The sequence below is a fragment of the Aythya ferina genome (assembly GCF_964211825.1).
Source record: "Aythya ferina genome assembly, chromosome: 4".
Classification (NCBI taxonomy): Eukaryota; Metazoa; Chordata; class Aves; order Anseriformes; family Anatidae; genus Aythya; species Aythya ferina.
The window spans coordinates 59,301,443-59,314,492 of NC_140300.1; the positions used below are offsets into that span (position 1 = coordinate 59,301,443).

Consider the following 13,050-nt stretch of genomic DNA (forward strand, 5'->3'; position numbering starts at 1 on the left):
TGGTAGTAGCTTGACGCTTTCAAAGGGGGAGAGAACTAAAAAGATATTTCTACCAGTAGAAAATACACTACACTACTAAAGTACGCTATAACTAGTTTTTATTCCTCAAAGGAACACTGACTGGTGTATAACAATTTAAATAATATTGCTGAATGGCTGATGAATCTTACAGCTGTTGCTGCTACTTTGCAGTGTTCAAAAAAATCACAAACATTCTTATATCTATCTAAAGATCAGTCTACTGCAATGGAAACAACAGCAAAGTCCAATTTGTCTTTGTGTGATTTATTTGTGCCTATCAATAGACACCCCAAAAAACAGTGTTCTCTTAAAGATTTATTCCCCTTGCTTTGCAAAACACTTGTACCATAGACTTAAACTGTTTAAGTTTATTAAGCATAAAATAATTTTTGAAAGCTGAAGTGTTTAGCACTTTTGAAATGGACCTCTCTGGATTTTTATACTTGTAGAAGAAAAGTCAGAAAAGCATAAGACAAAAGTCTAAAATTTAATGTATTTAGATAATATGGCAATGAAAACCCAGAACTAACTGATGTTATCAGCTTTAGCATTAAAAAACAAAAGCAAAAAGAAAAACCCTCTGAAAACCTGTTGTGAACTAAGTCTGCCTTAAGTTTCTGTTTGGGAAAGGCTTCTGACCATTCATTTCCAAGTGTCGCATAGCTCCCTGAATGCTATCTGCTGTATGCTCAGTTACGGATCTGAGATGGGTCAGTATGGTTTGAAACAGTGAATACTAAATCTCAGAACTGGTAAATGCATATTTACCTTTAAAATCTGCCTGTTGTGACTGTTGTCCCAAGCTACTCACTACAAGCATGTGTTCATTTTCTTGACATGATTTTTTTTAGGCTCCAGCACTATTTAAAGGAAGTCTTAATTTATTCTGAACAATAACCACCTATGTAGGATTCATATGAGAGCATTGCTATTTGAGTAAAGATGTGAAATCCAATTTCAGAACTACTTGAAAAATGGGCTATGTTCCTTGCTTATTTCCATTCTAGTACAAAACCACTTTACCATATTTGATATCACGTAGTTGTTGCGTAGAGATTTTTTTTTTCTAAAGAATTGCCAGTTTATTATTTCACTGTAGAGGAATGTGATATTTTTAGTGTTCTACTTCAATGACTAGATTAAATAACTGATGAAAGCCAGCTACTTTGATGATACTGCTTGTTGTCTTTATCATAACGGTTCACTAAATATCCTGCTTTTGTGTGTGTTTCCAGTACTTCTGTTTATAAACCATATCTTACTGTCTTCATCTTCAAAACCTTTTCATTTAATTCTGTGCTACTCCTTGCTTAGGGAATGGTACTTTTTAAGCTACTTTCTTAAAAACATTGTTATAGTTTGAAATAACACCTAGAGTAACTGCTAAATGATCTTGTGTCATGACTTAAATTCTTCAAGGACAGCTTTTGAAAAATGTATTTTTGTGCTTGAGTACTTATTTTAACAGAAGCCTTATAGGAAAGCAACAAGCAGCAAAACCAAGGAGAAAACAAAGGTCGTCTGTTTGACTTGCTTCTGAAGCTGGACATCGTAGAGCTGGCTGTGCTCACTTGAAGGCGTTTGAGTTCACAGCTGGTTTAGAGCACTGCCACATTCCAGCTTCAGCAAAGAAGCTGAGCTGGCTGGAAATCATTTTTTATATATGGAACATGCTGTACAGGAGGAGACTGAGCATTCTCACATGCTTGCCTCTATCCCTCTTGAGTGAAAATCACTGTACAGAAAACAGGATTTCTTTCCTGTGTCTTTTGAAGTGGATGGATTTAGAGCCTGTCACTATAGCAATTGGGCATGCCGCCCTCACCTTTAAACCATAAAATGCAGCTTAGCAGCAGCATTTCTTCCAAAAGGTACAAATGTAAAAATGTAAACCTTTAACATATTGGAGTCAGACAAACCTAACCTGCAGTGTTTGTGCAGCAGCCTTTTTGTGTTTGTTTTGTTTTAGGGGTGGTGACAGTCAGGAGGGATTGGTTGTGTAGTTTAATTTTTACCTTATTTCACTAAGAGGCTATTTAGAAAAGGAATTTTTGACGGGACTGGATTAGTTAGTTTTCTGGTATGTTGATCCATTAATGGAATAAGCTGCTGTTTCTGTGCAAAGTTTGAAAGCTGTCAGACTTGTTCTGTGATGTAGTGAAATGGTTTATTTTTTAATTGTATGTTTATTTTTTCATCAAATGAATGATTTCAGAGTTGTTGCCTGGAGCGCTGGTTCAGAGGTGACTTCCGTGAGGGTGAGCTCAAGGTTCATGCTGTGCTCATAGCATCAAAAAGGGTTGGATGCTCTGTGGCAAATTGGATGTATTCAAATGTCTTTTGTAATGAATTACACGGAATTCTAGAATATGGCTGATAATTTTGTCTCATATTTAATACCAGGCTACTGTGGCTAAAGCCATATACCGCATCACAGTTCTTCATAGTAACGCCAAACAAGTAGTAGAAGTGCAGATCTTAAGGGAGGTCTGGTGTAAAGTATGTTTAATGACTCACTGATGCTTGTCTGTCCTTCTCAGTGACCGGTATCACATAAGATCTTATTGTATCTTTAGCCTATATTGTAGATAGGGTTTCTCTCTTTATTACTGTGTGGAACAGCAGGGGATAGCACGGGTGCATCTTCCTTTACTGGTGCTGTTCAGCCTTTTGTGCACTTGACAGAGGATGTTTCCAGACGTTACCTAATCCTGTCACACCACCTACTGTTGAAATGCAGACATTAGGCGTAAGTGCTTCTGTTGCCTAAATCTTCTTGTAATCCCCTTCGTGCCACTCTTTCTAGGTCTTGGTGCAAACTGATGGTTTCTTAATCATTGGTGTTCCAGAGTAGAGTCTCTGTAGCAAAACTGATGTTGAATAAAGTGGAATTACTAGCTAATTTTGTCATGTTTCAACTCTGTCTCATAGTTTAAGCATAATTGAAATAGGGTTATAGTGGCAAGAATAAAGGAAAGAGTATTGTATTTAAAGAGAAGATTGAGTATTCAAAGACCTGAAATGCTGTAATAATCTCTTCTTGAGTAAGCTGAGCAATGTCTGTCAAACTTGAAAATGGCAATAATGTCAGAAGTCAAGATATTTTGTATATTAGATTTTTGTATATGAATAATACTTAAGTCTGTCTGTCTTGTCTCTGTTCTTGTTTCTGTACAAGAACTATGACAGCTTTTCCATGGTTATTTGGAGTACTATATAAAGACATTGGCATCTAAATTTTAAGTCAGAGCCGGTATTAGTCAACTCAGTACTTGCAAGACAAGCCTGTGTATACATAATTTCTTTTGGACCTTTGTAGTTTCAGTCTGGGTGTATGCTTTTCAGGAATAAATGAAGTGAAATAAATCAGCTACACTTTCAGGAAGAAAATTTTAGTTCAGTTCGTTAGTAGTACAAAAGCCAGCTCCTGTCTGAAGATGGCACACTTCTCAACTTAAATAGGTTGATTAATTTAGCTATTGGGCATTTGTATTCAAGAGCTAAAATGCAAACAGCAATTAATGCAAAAATGTGTCTGCAGCAGTTGGCCATTGAGAACTTGGTTCCAGGGAGTGCTGTTCAACTAGTTTTGCAGAACTAGTCGGTTTTAAAGTATATTTATGTGCATACAGCACAATCTGATACTCTTGTAAAGCAAACTATCTTTTAGCACTCTGACAGTGCGCTGTCAAAGGGGAAAAAATCATTTCTATGTTTGGGGGTGGAAAGAAACAAAAGAATCTTTCTTGGATCATCTTTGAGCCAGAGATAATATTTTATGGGATTGCCAGTACAGCTAACCATAGTACACAGAGGTGTATGTTCAACGTGAATGCAAGAAAAACTTTTATGTGCATGAAAATGTCAACCTTGAAGGCCAGTCTATATAGAATTTGATTTAGTCCTGAGTTGAACATGCAGGTAAAATTGAATTCTTATGTCTTTAGAACAGTTTTGCTGATTTATAGCATTTTATTTTTTTTCTCAAGGAAATAGGGTGACAGAGCACTGGGAGAGGTTGCCCAGGGAGGTTGTGTAGTCTCCTTCTTTGGAGATGCTCAAAACCCACCTAGATGCTGTCCTATACAACATGTTCTAGTTGACCCTGCTTGTCAGGGGGGGTGGATCAGATAATGTCCAGAGGTCCCTTCCAACCCCTACAGTTTTGTGATTCTGTGAAGGAGCTTAAAAACTAGAAGGCATTGCTTTTATTTACCATGTAAATATGGATTAATTATGTCTTCTTTGCATATAATTTTTAATATACATAAATATTTCTTTTTGTAGGCATATATGTAGAAGAGGCAACTGCTTAAGCTTCTTTGCAGTTTTGTTTTTTGTTCTTCTCACCTCTCCCCCCAACTCCTTCCCCCTGACAGGTGTAGGATCTTCACCAAGAGAGAAGCATGTCTCCATGAAAAATTCTTCAGCCTTCTGGGCTAGCTCTAGTAAACCTCTACCCAAATCTAAAGTGCCTGTCAAAAGATCAGTGCTGGAGAGGACACCTAGCATCTCATCGCTCAGCAGCACTCAGAGTGAGAGAAGTCTTTTCAGCAGTAATTGTAAGTATCTGTCAGTGTAATGAGTTGTAATTGTTACCCAGCAATAACTGCGTTGAAAAATCCCATTGAAAGAAATCCTGAATTAATTCTCATCTTACTTCTATTTGCTTCTTCCATTTACTTCTTACTTCTTATTACTTCTAGACCTTACTCTTTTTGCCCCTTAGCTTACAACTTTCCTTCTGCAGACATGTCATCTGAAGGAACTTTGAGCCTTGGATTTTTATTTGTTGAATAGAGATATCAGTACAGCTCTTCTTCCACCATGAAATGTCACAAAACTAGCAGGTGTTCCCGAGTGGAAGTTTCCTTGTATTTACATATAGTTTCTACTTGTCAGAATATTTGGAACAGCACATTACAGGTTTGTTTTATACTAAACACTCTTGTTGAGCTAGATCATATCTGCTTCTAGAGTTCTAGGACAAAACGTGAAGATGAGATCAAAAGCAGGTAAGTGAAATTGCTGTTAGAACATATAACTTTGAATGGCATTTATCATTTTTATTGGAACTGTAAGCACTGCTTTATGACCTGAAGCAAATCTGTCTTGATCAAAACTGGGGAGAAAAAAGAAAAGAACTATCTTTAGTTTGAAGCTCTATCTAGGGTCAGTAACAGCTATTGTGGGAGTTACAGGGTAAAAATGTGAAGGAAATAACACACAATTAACTCTGTCAGACGTATCAGTATTCCCAGCTAGACATATTCAAATGAGCACGTTCAAATATTCTGTTACTATTGCATCATCTGTTTCATCTTGGAGACTGGGCAAAGGCATTTCCTTTGTGCCAGCTGTCTTTGAAATCTGTCTTCGATGGACTGGAAAAAAACCCTTGTGCTTCAACATACAACTGCTGTTTATGTATGCGCATGCATGCATGCATATGTAACAACAAAATTTTCTTGTGTTCTTTTTTTCCCTCAAGTGTCTTCATTAAAAATGAAAAGCTAACTTATTCCTCAAAGGAACGAGTATCTGTGATAAAATATGCACTGCATGTTTTTCTGTCATCAGGCTGGTTCTGTTGCCCTGACAGCCATGTTGACTTTTGCTGCTGTTCAATTGTAGAACTGTATCTGGAATTCCCAAGCAGCTTTGTCCTTTCTTCATTTTACTCTCTCATGTAACAAAGGAAAGGGTCATTGCTTCATAACAAAGAAATGTATGCAGATTAAGCATCCAAACTGATGGCTCCTTATTTAGAGTGATTTGCTAGCTGGTTTAATCTGTTTTGTCCACCGCCTCGAAGCTTACAATTTTTTCCACTCTGATTCACGAAGAGCAAGCAACAGCAACATGAGAGGTTGAACATGGCTGCAGTCTTCTTGGCTTCAAGCTTGCTTTGATTCTTTTTAAATGACTATACCAGGAGGACTCCGCAGTTGCACAGAAATTAATTTTTCTCCCGATATTTTCATCAATTCTACACTAACACCACCGACCGATTCAGGAAGCCACTATGATATTACCTTACTGACACTGCTGGTAGTGGGATCTTACAGCTTTTGTATTATTCCTTTGTTAGCCTCGTTTACTGGGAAGAGAAGTAGGTTGTGTTTCTTTTTATTTCTCTTTTAAAGCATGTAATCTGTTTTACGGATGTTGGTAGATGTATGAAATGTTTTAATTTGCTGATGTTTTTTCCCTGAGATGACTTTCTTTGGTTAAATTGCTGAAATTCATAAGATAGATTTAAGTCTGATAGACAGTTTTTGTGAGGATAATGAATTTGGGTTACATTAGATTCATATGCTAGAAGTTTATATGACTTTGAATCAAACTGTAGAGAGAGTAAGTTTACTTTTTACCCTAATGTTTTATGTACAGTGCTGTTCCTTTTTTTTTTTTCCTAGTCTTTCATTTAGTCTACTATGCAATAATGTCAGAAAAAAAGTCTGTGTTCATAAAAACTAAAGTGGTTTTATTAGATTGGCAGAAGACACAAAGATTGGGATGGAAGATTTATTCTGTGAATGTAATGAAATTCCTAACAAACTATTGTGGTCCTCACGACTACATTAAATTGACAAACTCCTTTCGCTTGTTTTGATTAAGGAGTTTGCCTCTTGTTAGCAGGAAGAAACTTAGAAAAGAGCATGTTCCTCCTGCTGTGTCAGCCTAGCCCTTTGTTATGGGATGTCCTTGGATTGGTTGTTTCCTGTGGCAGCATTAGTTTCTTTTGTCTACCGATCACTTGAGTTTTATGATTCTTTCTCTCCAGAGAGACTCTTACTGTCTGAGAAATTTAGAAATAATGAAATTTGAAGTTTTCTTGATATTAAAAGCATATTTTGCATTCAAGCTGTCAGTTGGAACCTCAAAAATGTGTTTTTAACAAGCTTGGTTTTAGTCGTGAGCTGAAAATATTATGATGGAACATACTGAAATGTTTAAACTCTGAGGTTGAGCAAGAATTCAAACTTGAATTGCATTAGAATAATTACATACAAAGGAAGTAGTATTTCAGAAGTTAAAAAAGCTGATCCTAGCAATTGACCTTGAGCTTCATTTCCATATTGCCAATACTTCATTAAAATTCTGATAGTGAGTGTTTAAACCCTTTAGCTCTTAACTCTTAAACGAGACCGTTTCAAGTCCATCAGTATTTCATCAAGATTGCAATAACTACTGCTAATTCTATGAGAAACCATCTTTGAGTCATATAATAATCAAACTTTGCAAGTCTCCCTCTTTTTTTCCTGCTCTTAGCTCTTTTTAGGTGACTCCGGAGCTTCTAATACAACAAGCAGAGCATAAGTGGTCCTGCACCAGGAGTGCTCTTACCCCTGAAGTGATTATTGAAAAATAGCACAGCAGTTTATAGGCAGTATTTAACTGCTTGCAGTGAACTCTGAGCAAAAATCCTAGATTTTTAGAAACTCACAGAAAAGTTGAGGACTGTTTCAGAGCTGATGCTTTCCTAGAACAAGTTAGTTTGAATCATCTGATGTAGGTCAGGGTCAGAGCGTACTAGAGTAACTGCAGCATTGATGTATTATGCAAATTGTTCCTTGTGTATATATAAATTTCTTTTGCAAATGTTTAGCTTTTGTGCTTTCAGAAGGAGACCCTTTCTCAAAGGGGAAGAAAAAGCAGCTCTGTCCTTCCTTCTGATGTAGATGTATTGATTCCTGGCCAAGAAGCACTTTTCTGAAGCAGTTAATTATACCGTTTATGCTAGTGTATTTAAATTGACATTTAAATAATCTCAAGGCTGTTCCATCTTTTGATGAACAATATTAGATATGTAGTTCTCATTACCTTAAAATCAGCCTCATTAAAATATGAGGTAAAATGCGGTATTGTATGAACCCCTTTTTCAAAACGCACCCATTCTGCTCCCAACTGACCTGTGAAAAAAGCAATGGTGTGACAAACTATTCCAACGTGAGTTAGTTTTTGCTTATTCTCTGGTAAATGTGATGTGAGCTTCTTGCTTTTAATCTCAGTATACCTATTTTTTGAGTAGCTGAACCAAAGTATATTCAATCAGTACTTCAGAAGTCTTTTCATATTTTTTGCTGCAATACTAAAAGAATGCATTGACTCTCCCCAAGTTTCAGTTTTCTTTTTTCAACTAGGTTTTCATTGTGACACTGAACCAAATCTCTCCCAAGTTCCTCTGAAATGGAATAAAATGTCTTGTGCAGCATCCGCCCTCTTAGTTGGAAACATGATTTTGACCTGAGGTACAAATTGGTTATTGTCCTATTTTTTCTGTTTGGGTCTGCGTGCCCCTTTTTGTGTGGAGATTTTTTTTATTTTTTTTTTTTCTGTGTGACTTGTACTCCTCTCTCCAAAGAAAAGTTGGTGTTGGGGGATCATCATCTGAGGCTTGCTGTCACTGAGGAGGTGACTCTTACAAATGACTTAAAAGACTACAGGAACCCTTCTTAAAATTTTTTTGGCAGCTGCTGAACGGAGTTGGGCTCACCCATTTTTAGTTCCTCACAAGGAAGATGGCAGGAGTGCTTGTGGTGCATTCATGATATCACTGAAACAGAGGTCTTTACACAAAGGACAGAAAACAAGGAAAGATGTTGCTTGAGACAGCTGTCTGAGTTTTTAATTTGACTTTTGTTTTTTAAAAAAATGGCTTCACATACTGCTGATATTCTTTCTTGGTTTACTCAAACTGAAATGTGTTCTGCATTTGCTTTATACAGCATACTTAGGCTTCTGTTTGTGTTCCTTGATCAATATTCTTTTGCATATGCCCTCCTCTTTTGCTAAGTTCAAAGCTGTATGCCCTGTTCAAAGAAATATTTGTAATGTCTTGAGACTAACCTGATATCTTCTGTACAGACTGATCAACTGTAGCAGAAGCGTTCGTAATATTTTTATTCTAGCTTGTGTTTCTTGTAACTTTAGCCTGAAAGTAAAACAGGCTTACTTTATGATTTAATTTTCCACAAGGTAGGTACTGCCTAGAGCAAATTCTCTGCCATTCTGTGTTGTAGCTACAAGTGCCACGATCATCATCAAGAATGGAGAATGGCCTTCAAAACCAGCCTGCCAGAATGGTGCTTCTGGACCTGTCTCTTTGAAAGCAGTACCAAGACCTAGATTACACTCATTAAAAACACCTCCAAAAGGTATCTGGATCTGTTTGTAACTAGAGTGAAACTGGAGTTACCACTGTTGTGGTACCTTACCTTTTGCACTTGGCTGTGTACTGAAGCAATGCTTATTCTAATAAGCAGTGTTCTGGGCAGATGCTGTGAGGAAGTACGATCACACCAGTGGGGCCATAAGTTTTGTAAGATCTCATAGGAAGGCTAGAATGTCCTTTGAACTGTAATTGATTGGGTATGTAAGGCAAAAGAGAAGGTCTGCACTGCCGTATGGACTTACTCAGGAGCAGTATGTCTGTTTTGCATGGAGACTAAATGCACTTTGTTATGTTGTACATGTCATCACTTGGGTTTTACATTGTTCTAGTGGCTTTTTTTTTCTGTCACAAAGCTCAGGCACAGGCTCTGTAGCTGCTGCTGACCTGCAGGGTAGACATACTTAGAATTTATCTTCAATTTGTCCTTTTCATCATGCAGACTTTAGATGATCTTTGCCCCTTTTGGAACAGAAAACGGATAGGGTTAGCACTTTAAATGAGGTATTCCTGGATAATGTATCTTGTCTGGATGGCATTGTCACACTATTTGAAGGGAAGAATCACACAAACATTTCTCTGTGATGCTTTTTCTTGATATTCTTCTGACTGACTGAGGGGAACTAGATGTCTGCTCTCTTTTGTGGTGGAGAAAAGGCAATTGTGCTTCTTCATCTTATGCTAAAGGAAACTTAGTTTAAATGTGGCTGTTTGTTGGCTGATAGAGCAGCCCTGGCTCAGTGCTTTTCCAAGTCAAGCCACAAAGAGCAGTTGACAACTCATTCTCTGACCAAAATTGAAGACGTAAAGGGAGGAGATAAATAAGCTTGTGCTCTCTCTCTCTTAAATCCTAGTTATAATCAGCTTGCTTCTGACCATCTTTGTGGTGTACTGGTTATTGTAATTGGATAAACCTAATTAAATACTATGCTTCTGCTTTAGGCTTAAGTTTTAAGCTGGCCAAATGTCATGCTGTAATGACATACTTTAAAATGGTAAACAATGAAAAGAAATAGACCCTGCCAGAAACTGTGTATCACTGAAACAAACAAGAATTATATGGCTGCCTGACAAGCTGTCTTTTTTGTCAGGCCCAGTATCTGCAATGCAATTATGCATTGTTCAACCTCTTCAGTGACCTGGGTGCTAGAAGCATGCCTTCAGCACCTGCAGCAGCAGTGTGGCCAGAAGTTGGTGTTCTCCCTCAACTTGGCACTGGTGAAGGCTCCACCTGGACTGCTCTGTGTTTTGGGGCTTCCCCATTTCACAAAGGCTATTTGGAAACAAGAGACTTGGGAAGATAGAGTCTCAGAGCACATCAGCTGTGAGGAGAGGTTGGAGGAGTTAGGCTTCTTCAGTCAAGCAAAAAGAAGAGTAAGGGAAGGTATTGCAATAGTCTGCAATTTCTTGAACAGTTGCAAAGATGATGCCAAACTCTTCTCGGGAGTACCAGATGATGTAGCAATAAGAAATAAACATAAATTGTGGAGCAGAAGACTCCCCCTTTGGGGAAGGAAATTATGAGGAGGATTGTATAGTACAAGAGCAGGTTGTCAGCAAGGCCGTAGAGTCTCCATTTCTGGAGGCTTTCAAGACAAAGCTAGACATGGCCAGCTGACCTTGCCTTGGTGGTGACCCTGCTCTGATTTGGAGGCGGCTAGCTAGCTCCAGAAGTCCCTTTCAGCCAACTTTTATGTACCTGAGTTGTATTTGTTGCTGTTCTGAGACTTAGGTAATTTGATCTTAGTGCTAAGTTGAAATTGACCTTTTCTTCTACTTACAAGCTTTATTGAAATTATCTTTTATTTCCTCCACGGTGAGTTCTGGTAAAAACAATTCTAAAATGTAACTAAATTTTCTAGATAATGTCTCTTTTTGTATTTGTGGTGCACAAGTGGACTTGTGCATCTGGTATTGACCTGTAAATATGTGCTGGTAGGCATGTCTTTACTTACCGTCATAGCTGTACTTTTAAACCTGATCTAAACCTCTACTTCTAGGAGCCAAGGTGAGGTCTGCTGCCTTAAGCCAATCCATAACAAAATCACCCGGGCCATTGCACCCAGCAAGGAAATTCAGCGAGGCTAGAGGCAATCAGCTGTTGGGTAAAGTAAATTTTTCATTTACATTCTTGAATCCCTCTGTCTTGAAAAAGGGTGGCTATGCTCTACAGCTTTTCAGAGTAATTAAGATAGTCTGCTGTCTTCACCTGTAGCTCACAGGATTGGAGACTGGCTCTGCAAAGTGTTTCTTAGATACTTGTTTATCCATGGGACACTTCATGTCTGCTTGAAACTTGTATCCCGTGAGGACTTGGTGCACTTGATAACATCGGTTAAATGCTTTTACGAAACCTGCTTTATAAAATTGTATACTTGCAAGACGAATCTCAGACTAGCTTTCCCAAGCTTTTGTTTAAGCTTGCTTCTGAGAGCTTACTGATCAGCTTTGGCTATTTAGGGTAACATGTACTTGACTTTCCATTTCTGTATCAGGTGTTTGCTTTATTTTAATTTTTATTTGAAATTCGTAATTAACTACCAGAGTGAATCAAAAGAATAGATCTGATTTCTCTGAAAAGTTCCATAACACAAAATTTTCAGTTTGGGAGCAAAGTTTGATTTGCATGTTTGAGGTGAAGGGAAACAATTACAATTGTGCTACAGAGCAGATCATTCATTATTGGTATACTTGCTGTGGGATCACACACTATTTCTGAAGCGTGAAGAAAGCTCAACCTGATAGGTGTTGTAAACAGACCTTCTATAAACTTCTACTCATTACTTCTGCACTTATAACTAGCAAAAAGTGCTTTCATTTAATTCATATAATTCAAAATGATGAGGTTCTTAGATCAGCTTTCACATGACTCTGAAACAATACAGTAAGGGTAGATTAACCTTCTCTGTTTTCATTTCTATCTGACTTGATTGGTAGCACATTTAAGAGTGCTGTTATTTATAGCTGCTCTATGCAAATAAAATAAATGAAGTGTATGACTAAAAAAAAAAAAAAATTAAAATGATAATGGTACAGCTAATATTTGTTTTCTTCTATTACTTATTAATCACTCTACTGTGCTATATGAATGAGTAAAATGAAACAGTGCTACCTGGCTTAAATGAAGTGTGATAATTGTAATGGAAAAAAAATTGTTAATAGGAATTCATCATCCATTTTCCAGATAGGTTAACCTTATAATGCCAAATCTTTCTGTCAAACATGCTATCAGCCATCACAAGGAAGTAACTGAAACTGCAGGAGGTTACATGGAAAGAATCTCAAAAGATTTGCTCCCCTTTACTGGCTTGAAGTGTAATTCTGCTTTCTTTTCTGAACATCGTAGGTACTCCTGGAAGAAATAGACACCAAAGCCTGTCGTCTTTTGGTTCTGGTGAGTATTCTGAAAGTATTTATACATACTCTGTAGTGGAACTTAAATTAGGTTTATATGTTAGATTACTGTATTGTTTCCTTTCTTGGAAAGACGGCTTTGCAACAGAACTTCTGTGAACTTTCATTGATTTTGGTGTCAAGGAGTACAGAGAGAAGCCTTGTTTTTTTTCTAGTTGATGTCTTCAGGTTACCCAGCACTTGGAGTACGTAGTCTGTTCTATTTGTTTTCCAGTGAAGCATAAGGAGGTTTTAACAGTAACAATAAGAAGTATGGCAATGAAACTTAGATGTAGTTTTTACTGTTTAACCACGTTGAAGTAAGTAATGATTAAAGCTCATGTGTTATGGCTTTAAAATAAATAAATAGAAGAGTCATGCAGAATAACAGGTTTTTCTGGAAGGTTTGTGGTAGCTACCCTTTCAGTGTCAACTGTCTTTGTATTTCTGTCACTGTAGAC

At 37.4% G+C, this 13,050-nt stretch overlaps 1 protein-coding gene across 2 annotated transcripts in view; it reads left to right on the forward strand.

Moving 5' to 3' along the window:
• The window catches only part of MTUS1 (microtubule associated scaffold protein 1), a 111,545-nt gene that overhangs the window by 38,491 nt on the left and 60,004 nt on the right, over window positions 1-13,050 (forward strand). For both annotated transcript variants that reach the window (XM_084517471.1, XM_084517472.1), the window contains exons 4-7: window positions 4,401-4,583; window positions 9,048-9,182; window positions 11,197-11,301; window positions 12,543-12,590. In XM_084517471.1, the coding sequence (XP_084373597.1) occupies window positions 4,401-4,583; window positions 9,048-9,182; window positions 11,197-11,301; window positions 12,543-12,590 (471 nt within the window). The remainder of the gene's footprint in view (window positions 1-4,400; window positions 4,584-9,047; window positions 9,183-11,196; window positions 11,302-12,542; window positions 12,591-13,050) is intronic.